General features: G+C 40.4%; 2 protein-coding genes across 2 annotated transcripts in view; one reads left to right on the top strand and one right to left on the bottom strand.

Moving 5' to 3' along the window:
• Positions 1 to 9,717, top strand: part of LOC135113498 (cysteine-rich protein 1-like) — an 18,531-nt gene extending 8,814 nt beyond the window's left edge. The window contains exons 2-3 of the mRNA XM_064028742.1: positions 6,075 to 6,227; positions 8,196 to 9,717. Coding sequence (XP_063884812.1) covers positions 6,075 to 6,227; positions 8,196 to 8,233 — 191 coding nt within the window. The 3' untranslated portion in view covers positions 8,234 to 9,717. The remainder of the gene's footprint in view (positions 1 to 6,074; positions 6,228 to 8,195) is intronic.
• A 263-nt stretch (positions 9,718 to 9,980) lies between these two features.
• The window catches only part of LOC135113408 (uncharacterized), a 32,825-nt gene continuing 26,366 nt past the window's right edge, over positions 9,981 to 16,439 (bottom strand). The window contains exons 16-23 of the mRNA XM_064028669.1: positions 15,653 to 15,802; positions 14,933 to 15,101; positions 14,447 to 14,576; positions 13,619 to 13,728; positions 13,236 to 13,333; positions 12,605 to 12,755; positions 11,799 to 11,870; positions 9,981 to 10,550 (exon numbers count right to left, since the gene is read on the bottom strand). Of these exons, the coding sequence (XP_063884739.1) occupies positions 10,459 to 10,550; positions 11,799 to 11,870; positions 12,605 to 12,755; positions 13,236 to 13,333; positions 13,619 to 13,728; positions 14,447 to 14,576; positions 14,933 to 15,101; positions 15,653 to 15,802 (972 nt within the window). The 3' untranslated portion in view covers positions 9,981 to 10,458. The remainder of the gene's footprint in view (positions 10,551 to 11,798; positions 11,871 to 12,604; positions 12,756 to 13,235; positions 13,334 to 13,618; positions 13,729 to 14,446; positions 14,577 to 14,932; positions 15,102 to 15,652; positions 15,803 to 16,439) is intronic.

Below are 16,439 nucleotides of genomic sequence, written 5' to 3'. Positions count from 1 at the left end.
AAGGAGAGAGAGAGAGAGAGAGAGAGAGAGAGAGAGAGAGAGAGAGAGAGAGAGAGAGAGAGAGAGAGAGAGAGAGAGAGAGAGAGAGAGATTTAGGAAATGTCATACGTATATTCCTAACAACTTCCCCTTCTTGTTTTGCCTTCGCTGGGCCACGAAATCTCAAACTCACCTGTACCTTTCTTCACCTGCCGTACCTTCCTTCAGGCGAGTTTTTTTTTTTTTTTTTTGTGTCAGGAGCGTGAATGTTTTTTTTTTTCACTGTGGTAATTGTTTTCAAAGACTTGCTCTCTTCGCAGGTTAATTGGGTAGCTTATCCCGTGAGCTGAACACTGTAGAGCCGCTGTAAGTTGCTGTATGTCCGGCGCTGTGAATTTCTTTGAGTTTGTGTTTTATTTTCTTTAACTTATCACTGGTCTTAGAGGATGCGTGGCGTCCCCTTTGTCGTGTCTACAAGTGATGGTGTGTGGCCAACTGGTTAATGATTTAATCTGTTTCTTTTCTTCCTTTCTTTTTTTTCAAAACTAGAGTTCTTCACAGAATAACAAAATCTGGCAGGGAGCAATCACACAATGCACTCACGCTGCTGTTCCTTTCTCTCTCTCTGTTACGGAGGTAAAGTCTAAATGGATTAAGCGCCGATTCCTGACTGACTGCTGAATACGAGCCATCAATAAAGGCAGAAAATTATCTTGTTTTAAATTCCTCATTCATACTGTGCAAAAACTTTCATGTCTCATCTTTTTTTTTTATTTCTCATCTTCCGTGCATCATTTTCTGCCTCGCCAAGCAGTGAGGCTCGGCAACTCTCGTGACCTAATCCCCAGATGAGTAATACACCCCTGACGGTGGAACAGGTGAGATCATGGTGGGCCTCACGCAACGCCAAGTATACTGCCTTGACCTCTTCTCTCTCTCTCTCTCTCCTCTCCTCTCTCTCTCTCTCTCTCTCTCTCTCTCTCTCTCTCTCTCTCTCTCTCTCTCTCTCTCTCTCTCTCGTACCTCTTATTGCTGTTTCTGTCTTCATTACGTTATCGTTACCACCTTCTATCAGTGGATTTAATATAAAGGCGTTGTACTCATCTTTTGTCTCTTCTCATTTTCATTCAGTCGGTCGCCACATGTGCAGCACAGTATTTTGAAAGGTGTTGTTCCTCAAGAAGACCTCCAAAATATCGGGTATTCTAAGAGTCGTAGCATCGCGATACACTAAATATGAGAACACTTTTCTTATGACTATATTTTTATGACTATTGCGTAAAGAGAAATAATGTCGATGTCCCCTGAATGGATAAACGTAAGAGACCCGAGACTATATTCTTTAAGGCTGCGTTAAGATTGAAATATCATCCGATAACAAGAAAACGTTTGAATTCTTAAGAGAGTATATTCTAGATTTAATATAAAAAAGAAAACAAAACAAAATGTACCTCCCGGCCATTCCATTTAGGGCGAGTATCTTTATTTAATGAGGGGGAAAGGGGGGATGGGGAGCCTGCATGAAGCTCACACTCTTCCATCCTCCCGTCTTTCCTCCCTCCTTGCCTCCTTGCATGCCCACCTCTCTCCATCCCTCTCTCCCTCCCTGTCTTCATCCATCCTTTCCTCTATATTCCCTCCCTCTATTAAACCTCCTTCCCTGCCTGGCCACTCCTTACTCCCAATCAACCCACTTCCAGCACGTGTCTCACCCCAAACCCAATATTCACTCAACTTTACTCACTCACACCCTCTCTGCCCTCAGCTTTCACTACCTGCAACTTCCCCCTCTCAGCCTCCCTCACCACCCAGCCTTACTCCATTCTGCCTGCCTGCCTGCCTGCCTGCCTGCATGTGTGCCCGCCTCCTCGCTCTTGGCCTCACGCGAGGGGGTTAGTGCCCGCTTGACATTGGGAAGGTGGCGGCGGGAGGCTGCGGGGAGAAGGACGTGTTGTGCATCAGGTGGTTCAGGGAGGCCAGCTGGTGAAGTAAGGCTTGTTAGCTGAGGGATGATTAAATATTTGGGGTTGTGGTAGTGGCGGTGGTGGTAGTAGTGTTGATGGTGGAAGTAACAGTTGTTGTTGTTGTTACTGTTGTTATGGTAGAAGTTGTACAGATAGTGCAGTAATAAAGTTAGTAATAGTAGTTGGAGGAGGAATTCAGAGAGAGAGAGAGAGAGAGAGAGATAGAGAGAGAGAGCCAGCCAGCATGGTGCACCGTTATCCACGACTCGTTTCATCGTTCATTCCAAAAATTCTTGAAGGAAACATTAATTTTCAGGTTCGCACAGTTATAAAAGAAACCCTCGACATCTGCTTACAAAGACGCCTGCAGTGGTGGCCTGCGTTCCTTGTTTATCTCTTGGTTACGCTCTTCCCTTTCCTCTACGAGAGCAGCATTTTGAACTATTTTTTCTTTTTTTTTATTTATTTATTTATCTTTTTTTTTACTGGACTGCTTTCTGTAGCACTAGAGTAAAACACATAAAGAAAGGAAATTTGTATTGATTTTTTTTTTTTGGGGGGGGAGTGGGATGTTTTTGCTAGTCTTCTTTTCTTTGTTTTTTCATATATATCTGATGGGAAATATACGTATAGTAAGTTTTTTTTTTTTTCTGTTGTTTTTCTTTTATTTTTCCCCGTTGCAGTATGATGTAAGTTTGTCTCGGGAAAAGACGGTCAGTGTTAAAGAATTGTGAGAGGAAGGGTCCAGGCGTGGCGCAAGAGGGACACGACATATACGTAAGATTAGCTCTTTCGCTGTGGTCATTCTTTATTAACATTCAACTGTAAGAACTATTTGCATGAATACACACAAAAAAAATAAATAAATCTCTTTTTTTCTTGATCTAGAACTATTTAAGAGACTAATACAAAAAAGTTGTTGATAATTTAGAGGGGAGGAACCAGAAACCAGAACCACCAGGGTCGTCTTATGTCATCTCATTCATTTGAAAGTAAGAGCCTGAAAACAAACGCGATTCCACCATTTTCCATGCACTGTGGACTAAACCTGAAACCTCAAACTTTTTTTTTTTTTTTTTTTGTGCTGGCGCGGTGGATTTGAACATCAAGCAAAGAACATTCCACAGAATTCGATCCTCAGGTGTTCCTCAGTTCCTCGTTATTCGTGTGTCTGTTGCTGTTTAACCTTTTGACTGCTGTGGATTCTCGTGCTCAGTAGGTGGTCTAGTGTAGAGTTTGAAGTATAATTCCGAAAGACACCTGTGGCACCGAAAAGTATCGAGTAATTCAAGCCTTTTCAGTATATGTAGTACCTGTTTAGTCTGTATTAGCTTTTCTACGGTTGTTCATATGGAATAGCAAAATGTGCTCACACTAACAGTTAAAGACTTGATGAAAATATATACAGATGTTGCTTCGGTCAATCAGTGAATGCTATCACCATTCCATTGCAATTCGTTCACTCGGAATCTTATGATATTAAAAATAATGTGTGTTTCCAGATCCATTGTGACTCTCAGGTGCTGGGACACGGAGCGTATGTCATCAGTAAATACGTGGCTGCCAGCTGTATCTATGCGTTTTTTTTTTTTTTTTTTTTTTTTTTTTTTTTCAGCTCAGTCTTTCAGTACCATAAAACTGCTTTCCTCTATTTTTCATTTTAATTTCTTTTGTAAATTTCTATGCTTCATTTTTTTTTTTTTTTTTCAGGTCATGTTAATCCTGTAGTCTTTTTCTTCCATGTATCCGGTGAGATGTGTTGTCAGTCAATGTGTCATCCATACAGTAAATTAAATAACCAGTTAACTGATCGATCATTCTGTCCATGAATCAGTTAGTTAATCGGTTAATCTGTCAGTTTGTTAACTTGGCAGTACATCACAGTCACGTCACCTTCCAGTCATAATCAGACGTGTGGGAAGGAGGGTGTGTGTGTGTGTGTGTGTGTGTGTGTGTGTGTGTGTGTGTGTGTGTGTGTGTGTGTGTGTGTTTGTTTGTTTGTTTGTTTGTTTGTTTGTGTTGTGTTGGTGCATCTACGTATTTTCTTTACACAAATATAGAATTTCCTTCTGCGTAGATAGAGAAATAAAAATTTATTGAAATACAAGAAAAGAGAAGGAATAATTTTTTCATGTGGAAAGAGAAGAAAACACGAAAGATTGTTAATGAAAAAAAAAATGTCTTTACAAAAAAATAAGATAAAATGAAAATAATAAAATATGTTTTTATATGTGTACATGCTAGCATAAAAATATGTCTGTATGTGTAAACTCGTATATGTTTATATGTACAGTTACCGTAGAAAAAGGTATATTGTATAAACTATTTCGGACAAATATCGGCACCTGTCATAGTTCCCTCCACCTATCACGTCCACAGTTCTTCTTGGTCTTTGCGGAACTCTTAATTCAAAGCAGTTCCTGAGATTTCACTATTTTCATTCGATTCCTAGACGAAATTCATTGAACTTAGTGACAAATATACTACAGCAAATAAGAGTGTATACGTACAATTGAAAAGACTCTTACCAGGTAGAAACTTGAGTGATGAAAACGCAAAATTGTGTGCGTTTCTCTTTTTTTTTTTTTTCCTGAGGATTAACATTTTTCTCATACTGTCAAATAATTCACTGGTTTTCATTCTTTTTTATTCATGCATTCTTTTTATACCAGATTAGAGTTTCCCAATAGTACAAATCATCAGTATATAGTCTCCAGCCAAGTCTCGCAACACCCTCTCTCTTTTTACCTCACATCGCCTCAGTATAGAGTCAGAAGTTCGTTGGCCGTGTTGTGTTATGCTGCTTATTTATAACTGCCTTTATCTCAGCCAGGACGGAAAAATAAAAAAACACACAAGGCATCCGGTCGATAGAGGCACGTGTTTTTTGTTATTTGGATAGATAACAGCGTAGTAGTAGTAGTAGTAGTAGTAGTAGTAGTGGTGTGGTGGTGGTGGTACCTTTTTCCTGCGATGACAACTAAGGTTAGGAATGCATCGGAGGTGTGAACATGCATAATTCTTAATACACACACACACACACACATACACGCACAAGCACACACACACACACACACTCGAGGCTTTCTTTCCTTACAACAAAACACAAACATAAATATTCTGCGGGTAATCATTTTTTTGTTATTTTTTTTATTAACTGCAATTTTCACTTGATGTATATTTTCATCGTATATCAGAGGATGTTAACTTGATTTACATTTTGAAGTAGTAGTAGTAGTAGTAGTAGTAGTAGTAGTTGTTGTTGTTGTTGTTGTTGTTGTTGTTCTCTTTTTTTCTTTTTCTTCCCTCCTCCTCCTCCTCCTCCTCTTCCTCCTCCTCCTCCTCCTCCTCCTCCTCCTCCTCCTCCTCCTCCTCCTCCTCCTCCTCCTCCTCCTCCTCCTCCTCCTCCTCCTTCCTGCTGTCGGTGTTGTTGTTGATGTTGTTGTTGTTGGTGGTGGTGGTGGTGGTTTTGGTGGTGGTGGTGGTGGTGATGATGATGTTGTTGTTGTTGTTGTTATTGTTGTTGTTGTTGTTGTTGTTGTGGGTAATGATAATAATAATGCTGATAATAATTGCAATAATAATAATAATAATAATAATAATAATAATAATAATAATAATAATAATAATAATAATGATAATAATAACAATGAAATAAAACAATAGTGTCATTCTCACCATTACCATCATCACCATCAGCTAGCCACTGTTCATTGGCCGACACGGAGCACGGAGTAGTGTATGTACATCAGGCACACCCACGCCTCTCCTGGACTGTGGCGCGTGTGACTTACGTGACTTATGAAACCATTCCAACATCCGCCTTTGTGTGTGTGTGTGTGTGTGTGTGTGTGTGTGTGTGTGTGCTCTGACAATTTGCTTTTTTTTTTCCCCTCTCTTTCTCTCTATTGTTCGTTAATCTTCCATTTTCTTGCAATTCTGTCATAGTCTCTCTCTCTCTCTCTCTCTCTCTCTCTCTCTCTCTCTCTCTCTCTCTCTCTCTCTCTCTCTCTCTCTCTCTCTCTCTATGGGTGAGAAAAACATCCGCAAGAAACCGATTAATCATCTCTGTGGTCTTGAAAATTAGTCCTTACGAGAGAACAAAACATCTCACACACTGTCTCTCCACAGCCGAGCGCAAGACCTCCCTGGGCAAGGACTGGCACTCGGGCTGTCTACGCTGCGAGAAGTGCAACAAGACCCTCACTCCCGGCGGTCACTCAGAGCACGAAGGCAAGCCCTACTGCAACAACCCCTGCTACAGCGCCCTCTTTGGACCAGGCGGTGAGGCAAATCTAACATTCATTACCCCTTCTTCACCTGCCCCCTCCCTTTCCAGCCTTACTCTGCACGTCTTTTTTTTTTCTGTTTATTGTCTTTTTGTCATTCCTTACACTCCTTATTGTTTCTACTTTCTCTCCAATAAAAAAATAATACAAACTCATCCTTCGTGTCTTTCTTTTCTTATTCATCGTTATCTTATTCTTATTTTCTGTTTATTGTCTTTCATTCCATATATTACTTTTCGTGTTCTTCTCGTGTTCCAAATCACGTACCACACCACCTACTTGCCACTGTCCAACCAGCCACTCACTCCCCCGCTATACCTCTCTTCTACTCACCCTACCCCATCCTACCCCCTTTCATCCCCTCTATATCATCCTCCCTACACATCCTCTACAATCTGTGTGTCTCCCTCAAACTTCATCAATGGCATTTACACCCTCTTCTGTGAACCCTCATCCTGTCCTGACCTCTGTGGTATCAACAAGTACTATATATACTTTGAATGTCTTATCGTGAAGTAAATGTCTTGTGTCATTATCAGTCGGGTAATTCCGCTGACGTATGTAGATTATGAAAGCGGCATTGTTGAATTAAAGGCAGCTGATAGTTATGGCTTGTCTGTTCATGAATATCCGCTTGGTTGTTGTTTTTAGTGTGTTTAGGACGGAATATAGGGGTGTAGGGAATGAAGGAAGGAGTGTGGCTGGGAGAGAAAATGGGGAAGAGGAAGAGGGAGGGAATAGAACAGGAAGAGACAGTGTATTTAGTGTGGAGGAGCATCTGAGGAGTGGGAAAAGTAAAAGAAGCAAATTGTGAAACATAATATGCGTAATGTCTAAGAGAGCACCTGTAGGAAGAAAATTAGATGAGAAGTTGAAAGAATAGGAAGAGAGAGTACGCAGTGTGTAGTGGAAGAGGAAGAACATAAGGAAGAGGTCTAACTATATCATCACCTTCCTTGGTATTATCATGTCAGCTGCCGTGCAGTCACATCACTCCACTCACAACTGTTACTCTCACCTCACACACACGTCACCTGCCAGCTGTAGCCTCCCGAGCACACCTAACACACTCACATTCTTGATAGTCATTTCTGCTTTCTTATACACAATGCAGTCCACAACAATCAACCCATTCCATCGTTACTCATTCCCCGGTGGCTCAGTGGTTCAGTCCTCGTCTAACACATGTGAACTCTTGCACTCGAATCCTGCTCGGTCTTCAGTCTTTTAGTCACTAGCCACATTTTGCCGTATTAAGTTTCTACGATACCCTCCCTTTAGTTAATCCTTTCCTATCTTGTTATATTTTCATATGTAGTTACTCAAATACATTAAAAATCACTATGTTAAGATCTTATAACTCCTTAACTCGCCCAGTTCTTGCAAACCCTTTCATTCTGTACAGGTTTCACTGCTCTCAGTACACTAAAACTTATTATCCATGAAAATTGTTATGTTCATGACACTTTTAGTTCTTCGTGCAGTCCCGTCTAATACACACGATTCGTTTCAGTTACCCGGGGACAGATGAGGATAATGTGACACCTGCTCTTTCAATTAAGTAATCCTAGACATTTTTAATGGGCAAAAATATAACTACAGGCACTAATAACTTTAACTGCCAGTGGTAGCTTTCAAATATTTACTCCAAACTCAAACTAGGTCATTCTAATAAGTTTAAGAAGCAATGGCGCTGAAAGGAGTAAGAAATGGTACATGAAGACTGACTTTTGCTATTATTCCAGCTTCTCCTTTCAGGGCATTAATAACTCCTACATGAAAACTATCTTTACTGCTATTCTAATTATTTATTGTAGTTATTTGTGTATATTGATAATTCCAACATAAAAACTATCTTTACTACCATTTTGATTCTTTCATGTAGTTATTTGTGCACATTGGTAATTCGTACATTGAATACCATATGCTCATAACACTATCCTAACTCCTCGTGAGGCTGCAGGTTACGGCCGTGGTGGCGCCGAAAGCTTCAAGTACTAGGAAATGAAGGCGACGAGCGGTTGGTGGCTGAGGGGCGTGACTTGATCAGAAGACGGTGGACAAGGAAGAAGTATTCCGATTGTCATCACCACCACCATCGCTATAACACCGTATGAGTTGTGTATAACGTTTCATCTTTCGTATTCTATCAAGTACACTAATGTTAACGTTTTGATAAAGTATTTAACGTTTTTCATTTGAAATTTTAGTTGTGTATTGTATTGTTTTCCCGAAGGTCTGGTGTTTGTAGGTGAGCATCTTACTATGTTGTGATGGAGACTTTTAGTGTTGTAGAGTAACTTATGGTCATGGCTGATCCTTAAATAATATGCCCCCATCAAGTGTAGGACATTTCTCTTTCATGATCCTTTCCTTCCCCAAACAGACCGTAGCCTCCCGGACTGATCCCCTCTTAGATATTTTCCCTTCTGGACAGCGCCCCCCCCCCCATCCAGATAAATCCTTGGCCTCCTTAACTTAACTATTATCTTCCTAACTAAAACGATTATGAGCTATGGTTTCAGTCAGTGTTTTGCCATCTTAATACAGTGCTATGAAACAATCTAGGGGGAGATGATATCCAGAGGGAAATATGTTAATGGGTGAATTTGTCAGTGACAAAAATCTCTAAGAGAAAAGTTGCATGAGGGAATAATTATTACTGTACCACGTCCCAATCACCATCCTTTGCTCCTTTGCTGAACATCTCACTCTCTGACCTCATCCCTTGAATTTATTTATATTTGCACCTTTATACAGCAATTCTTTTAAACAAACCTAAGTAGTCCTCCTTGACTAAAAAAAAAATATCCATTTTAAAAGTATATGATAAAAAGAAAATGGAGCTTCCGTAAGATACGCTTAAATCATTACAAACATACTCGTCATGCTGCGGCAGATTGAGGGATTTGGAGTGAGGGCAAGCACTAGGCACAGGGGAGGTGAGGGTGGCAGGCTACTCGACTATTGCCCGTGACTGTGCTTCCGTAGTATGCTGGCTTAAGAGTACTGTCTTGAGTTGTAGTGTAATGTTCACAGTATGAGGATGTAATTAAGTAGGCAATATATCCTGTAGCCTCAGAATGTATCATAAAGTAACGGTATATCATATGACGTAAGGTTGCATCACTAATGTTATGATATGGCGTGAACTTCTTGTCTTATTTCGCAGTAGTGTGTTGATACCTAACTAACTTACCATGCAGGGCTACGTCACCGTGCATTAACGTTTAACTAACACTGTACTGTAGAATAACATCGACGCAATGTTGTTTGCTGTGTACCCTTACGTGACAATGAAAGGAGACGTCGTGCCTTAAAAAAAAAAAAAAAAAAAAAAGCCTTTCAAAAACGCCTTGCAAACGTTACATGACCTCGCAGGATTACCACACCTTGCCAACGTTGTGTTGTACGGCAAAACGTTCTCCCTTCGCCAAACGTTAAGGTATGGAGTGTTAGTTTGCAATATACATACTGCGTGCATACTTGTGACTGATTATTTGTTTCCCTGCTGTGTGTGTGTGTGTGTGTGTGTGTGTGTGTGTGTGTGTGTGTGTGTGTGAGGTTTTGACATTTAACAAATAACATTAATGGTAGAAAATTCCCTTCACACACACACACACACACACACACACATTCTCTCTCTCTCTCTCTCTCTCTCTCTCTCTCTCTCTCTCTCTCTCTCTCTCTCTCTCTCTCTCTCTCTCTCTCTCTCATGAAGCTGTTGATATATAAAAAAAACAAGCAATCCTACATACTAATTTATTAAAACAGTTATAGAAGCTTACATCGTGTATATAATGTTCCAGATCAACGCTTCTTAGGTATGGTACTGTAAGCTACTCGTGCAATAATTACTATATATCAGATCTTTAGCCAGTGCTACTTAGCGCATTATTTGATTACACAGAGGATGATTTTTACACGGTTAAGTGGAAGATATTTACAGAGTGTCTTAAATCTAACAGCTCAAGAAGATATATATATATATATATATATATATATATATATATATATATATATATATATATATATATATATATATATATATATATATATATATACATATATATATATATATATAAAAAAAAGCAAAGGTTCAGCGGTTGCATTCGAGTCAGTGTTGGCTTCGAACTTTCAGCAGATCCGAACGCTGCTTTGTTTATCCTCTAGAATCCTCCGCCGCTCAGATAGGTGCGGAGTGGCGGAGGCTCATGTGTTGGTGCTTACTTCTTGTATTTGTTGTAAGCGTAGACCCCGGCGAAGGTGAGACCGATGGAAATGACGAGCATGGAGCAAGCCAGCCCCGCCATGTCTCCTGCGGGAATAGAAAGGATTGAAGGTTAGTGAGCGGTGATTCGATGACAGGGAGAGAATTGAAGGCAAGGTGGAAGGATGGTTAAGGTGATGTGCGTGACTTCCTTTTTCTGTGTGGTGGATATTCATCACTCCTGCGGTTATTGGGTCCTTTTCCTCACTCATTCACGCTTTCAGTCACACATCTTTTTCTGTTTCTCTGCCTCCCTCTCTTAACTCTGATTCACTCTCACTGGCCCTTTCCATACTCGCTTCCGCATTCTCATAACCATTTGCTTAACCAACTACCATTCCTCATACACTTCAGTCTTCCTTAATGCCTCACTCTTTCACACTCTGTCAGCCACTCTGTTCCATGTACTTTACAGCCTCTTTCACTGTCTAACTCGCCCACTTATTCAACGATTTTTCATATACAGGGTGTAACGCGAGTTTCTGCGAATACTGAAAGAGGCGAAAGAACGTGTAATTCTAAGTAGAAAATGTTTTATACACATGTGCATATTAAGGCTTTGTTTACCCGTTAGAGGAGTGGAAAATGAGTGGGACTCGCGGGTGTGTTCTGCGTGTAGCTATGAGGTGACGGACAGACGGTTGCATTGTTGCAACCTCCGTGTTGCCACTTAGTCAAATTACGAATGGTTTAATATTTTTTGCAGACTGTGGAATATTACTGTATCTTATAACAAGACAAATAGTATTAAAAAACATTTAATTTACCGATAAGCATTACACAACATTATTGCGGTGATTAAAAGTACTCCTTTAAAATGTTACGTGGCATCACCTGCTCCCCCCCTCCTCCCTCATTTCGATGATGCCATGTACCATTTTAAAGGAGTACTTTTAATCACCGCAGTAATGTTGTGTAATAATTATCGGTAAATTACATGTATTTTTTTAATACCATTTGTCTTGTTATAAGATGCTGTAATATTCCACATCCTGCAAAAAATAAGATTAAACCATTCGTAATTTGACCAAGTGACAACACGGAGGCTGCGACAATGCAACCATCTGTCCGTCACCTCATAGCTACACGCAGAGCACACCCGCGCGTCCCACACATTTTTAACTCCTCTCGCGGGTAAACAAAGCTTTAAAATTCATGTGTATGGAACATTTTCTACTTAGAATTACACGTTCATTCACCTCTTTCAGTATTTGCAGAAACTCGCGTTACACCTTGTATTTCATACAGCACTGGTTCCTCCACACTGCACTCCATACCACACTCCTAGTTACTCACCTGGTCCATAGATATAGTTCGTATTCTTGTTGTGGGCGTAGCTATTCCTGTCCTGCCCCTCGTAATAGTCCCCTGCAAGAGGAAAGATTCATAGAGCTACAAAACATTCACATTTAGAATATATAATACGATGATAAAAGGTACTCAAGAACAATATGCAATGAGCTCGACTATTTTGTCAAGATACAGTGGTAAATATATATTATTAAACGCAATTTCTCAATTAGATTATATATATATATATATATATATATATATATATATATATATATATATATATATATATATATATATATATATATATATATATATATATATATATATATATATATATATATAGTTTTGTTTTTTTCTGGTAAGTAAAGTAATTTAATTCTTCTATGCGTCATTATCGTTGCTATTAAGTTTTGTCTCTCCTTATAAGCTCGAATAACTTACCACTTACTTTGCAACCTTATTACTCATTCTCAGAACACGGTAATAATTGCGACGGTAATGTGCAGTGTTACTCAGCAGAATGATAATAAATAATTTCATTCGCTACAGTTGGATGAGAAAAATTATATAATACTGCCAATACAACTAAGGACTGCATTCTGAAAGGCATCTGCGCCGCACCACGACTACTTTCAAAAGGTTCTAGTTGAAGTCACACGGATTTTTTTGTGTTTTTACGGTTCTAGTGACATATTAACGAAATTTCTACATTATTAACAAGCAAAGCACTCTTGAGACCCTGGATAATGATGTCTGCGGACTTTGAAAATAGTCACGGTGAGAGCAAAGCGTTTGTGGGAGGCACGCACGTGAGTAGTGATCGCAGGTGAGGGAGTCGCTGATGTGGGTGCCTTCGTCCGAGTAGTGGTCCTGGGTGAGGAAGCACGTTATGCCCCCTGACTCTTGCTCGTTGCAGAAGTCGAACCCGTTACACCCGAAGTCTGGGTCGTCCTCACACACCTGTCAGCCAGCCCCACGAGCTTCATGTTAGACCTTTTACGTTCATCACCACTCGTTCGCCTTTTTTTTTTTTTTTTTTTTTTTTTTTATTCATTATCACACATCCATTTATAACTCACTTTCATTGTCACAGATTCATTTCTAACTGACTTTCATTACCACACGTTCATTTTCTAACTCTTACTTTCATACCACACGTTCGTTTCTAATTAAAGTGATTACCACACGTGCATATTTTACCCTCTCATTCATTGTTTTTATATCGGTTGAATTTGGCTTCCTGTTGTCACCCGTATTTTTTTTTTTTTTTCCAATATTTTTACTCCAATTTTGTATGTATCTTTTTTACCTGAATTCCAGTTTATCCCATTTAGTATTAATAGTATTTGCACACACACACACACACACACACACACACACACACACACACACACACACACACACACACACACACACACACACACACACACACACACGCACCTGGGCACAAGCAGCAGGCGAGGTGTCCTTGATGTACCTGTCCCTCGAGCCATCAATCTTCTGGTTGGCGTGCTTGGTGAAGTCCACGAGGGCGTTACCTGGAGAGAGAGAGAGAGAGAGAGAGAGAGAGAGAGAGAGAGAGAGAGAGAGAGAGAGAGAGAGAGAGAGCGTTTAAAGTGTGTACATGATTTATTTTAGTAATAACAGATGTATTTTTAACGTGTATATGAGAGAGGCTTGCTAAGAACTGCAAAAGATAACAAAAGAATGAGCAAACTTAATTATCGCTTGCTCCTCCTCATCTCCCTACCCCCTCCAAAAAAAAAATAAATAAATAAATAGTGTGTGTGTGTGCGTGCATGCGTGCGTGCGTGTGTACGTACGGGAGAAGTGCATGCAGTCCTTGCTGCTGTTGAACATGGTGTCGGGGGCGTCGGCCGTGTGATGGTCGTACAGGCTGCACTTGAGAGAGTCCAGACAGAAGTCGAAGGACCTGAGGACAGAAAGGGCAGGGAAGGGTAACGGGAAGGAGAGACACGAGGCAAGGAATGACTTATCGGGTGCTCTGAGGCGCCGGAAGAACAGGGTCATCTGGAGCCATGACGAGGGGAGGGACGTGAGGAGGGAAAAAGCGACGTGAAGGCTTGGAAGGGAGAAAGAAAATAGGAAAAAGGAAAATAGAAAATGATGGTAACTCTGGATACTTGGACAAAGGGAAGGGAGGGAGGAAGAGAAGGAAGGAAAAAGCGAAGTGAAGGCTTGGAAGGGAAAAAAAAAAAATAAAGAGAAAGGAAAGGAGAAAATTATGAAAACTGAATTCTTGGACAAAAAGGGAAGAAGGGACGGAAAGTGAGAGGTTGAAAAGGGATAGAAGACAGAAAAAAAGAAAGCGAGAAGGAAAGAAAAAGAAGGGCTGGCAATGATAAACTAATATAGATACAGTAACATAGGCAAAGCGAAGGAAAGGAGGAAGGGAAAATGTTGGATTAAGATGGGAGAAGGAAGGAGTGAGGAAAAAGAGAAGCCAGAGGGAAGGAATGAGGAAGAAATGACACTAGGCACTAAGGAAGAAGAGAGCAGGCGGAAAGTACACACGGAAGAAGTAAGGAAGGAAGGAAGGAAGGAAGAGAAAAGAGCAGGCGTCACGTAGCTGGGGAAGAATGAAGGAAGGCAGAGGAGGCAGGAGGTAGCAAGGGCGGGAACGTACAGACCTGCAGGTGAAGTCAGTAGTGTTGTCACAGAAGTAAGCGCATCTCTCTGGGGTGAGGGTGGTATGGATTTCCTTAGGGTCACCCAGGTACACGAAACCCTCCAGCAGCGTGTAGTCATTCAAATGGGAACCTGGAAGGGGGATAAGAGGCTGGGGGCAAGGTCTGTACGTGCTACGCTTTGCCGCAGTGCTAATCCTCCCCTTCTCAACTTGTATATAAGTGTGTAGCGTAAGGGAAGAGGGAAAAAAAGTGGATGAAAAAGGATAGGAAGGAAGGAAGGTAGAGTAAGAGATAAGGAAAGGAGAGAAGCAGGATGAGGACATGAGGGATGTGCATCACTGTTTGTCAGTCTTTCTTTCTTACCTTCTTGCTCCCCTTCTTTGTGTATCATTGTTTAAGTCAGTCTTTCTTATCTTCTCGATCTTTATCTACCTGTCTGGGAAAAAATAATAATTAAACAGAAGCGTTACTTCTTGCAATACTCACGGCCAACAACGACACAATCATGCTGCGAAACGAGGTCAACGTCTGGCGGGGGCTTCTCCTCTGCTTTGGAAGACAGCATGCAGTCCTCGGAGTCGTAGCAATAGGAGAAGCTCTCGCACTCGAAGCTTATCTGACCCAGGCACTTGGTAAGGCAGGTGGCGTAGCTCACCTGTTGGGGAGAAGTGGTGGATTATTATTATTATTATTATTATTATTATTATTATTATTATTATTATTATTATTATTATTATTATTATTATTATTATTATTATTATTATTATTATTACTACTACTATTACTATACTATTAGTACTCTCTCTCTCTCTCTCTCTCTCTCTCTCTCTCTCTCTCTCTCTCTCTCTCTCTCTCTCTCTCTCTCTCTCTCTCAAACACTTTAAACACTTTAAACACTTTATTATGTTTGTCATTTTACAGTTGAGTTAAGACTTAGTATAATTTTATAACAAACAAACAGCCCTTAGTAAGCAACTGCTTTATGGGCAGACAAAAAAAAATAATAAATAAATAAATAAATAAATAAATAAATAAATAAATAAAAAATAATAATTTATTTATATATTAGGACTAATTATAAAAGTAACTCTCTCTCTCTCTCTCTCTCTCTCTCTCTCTCTCTCTCTCTCTCTCTCTCTCTCTCTCTCTCTCTCTCTCTCTCTCTCTCTCTCTCTCTCTCTCTCTCTCTCTCTCTCTCTCTCTTACCTTGGTTATCCTGAGGTCAGTGAATTTGGCAGCTAGCTTGTATCGTTTCTTAAGCACGGAGAAGTCGTCTCGCACAAAGTCGACAAACGCGGGGTCGTCACCGTTGAGCTCCTCCGTCTCGAACAGTGCGCGGTACTTCCCTTTCTGGACCTGAGGGAATGGAAATAGCAGAACATGAGAGAAGCTGGGAAAAACCAGTAGTCCAACACGTCTCTTTCCCTGTGTGAAATATGCATACCTATAACCACCAATCATCACTATCCATAAATCTATCAAATCTTCTGGTGTTCCCTAGCTGCTGACTCGGCACGAACAATCTGATTAGTAAAATCTATTGCAGTCATCTACTACTGTATTTATGAACCAATTTCTTCCTATCTCTTCATTATATCTAACTTTATCACGCTTGAGCCCTTTACTTGTAGCCGTATCCAGATGGTTGCTATCTACACCACCCTTACATTTCTTATGATCCTCTTACTCTTCGCTTCTCTGATGAATGTATTAAATTTGAAAGCTTTGACCTTATTTTCTAAAGAATATGACGCATCCTGTGTCTCTCTCTTTTCATTCTATCAGTCCTGTATCTTCTAGAAAGGAACACTTTCATTACCCTACGGACATTTTCCCGCCTTGAAGTACTGCCTTGTTGGTTAGTGGTGCATTAAAGATACATCTTGTACTTTGACGGCGCACCGACCCTTTAGTCAATGTACTGCATGTCTATTAAAAGGCACACATTTAAGAACACGTATTATCTAGGAAAATTAGGTGGCGCACTTTGGCG

Source organism: Scylla paramamosain, chromosome 2 (assembly GCF_035594125.1).
Source record: "Scylla paramamosain isolate STU-SP2022 chromosome 2, ASM3559412v1, whole genome shotgun sequence".
In the NCBI taxonomy this organism is placed as follows: Eukaryota; Metazoa; Arthropoda; class Malacostraca; order Decapoda; family Portunidae; genus Scylla; species Scylla paramamosain.
This window is presented reverse-complemented; position numbering and strand designations above follow the sequence as displayed.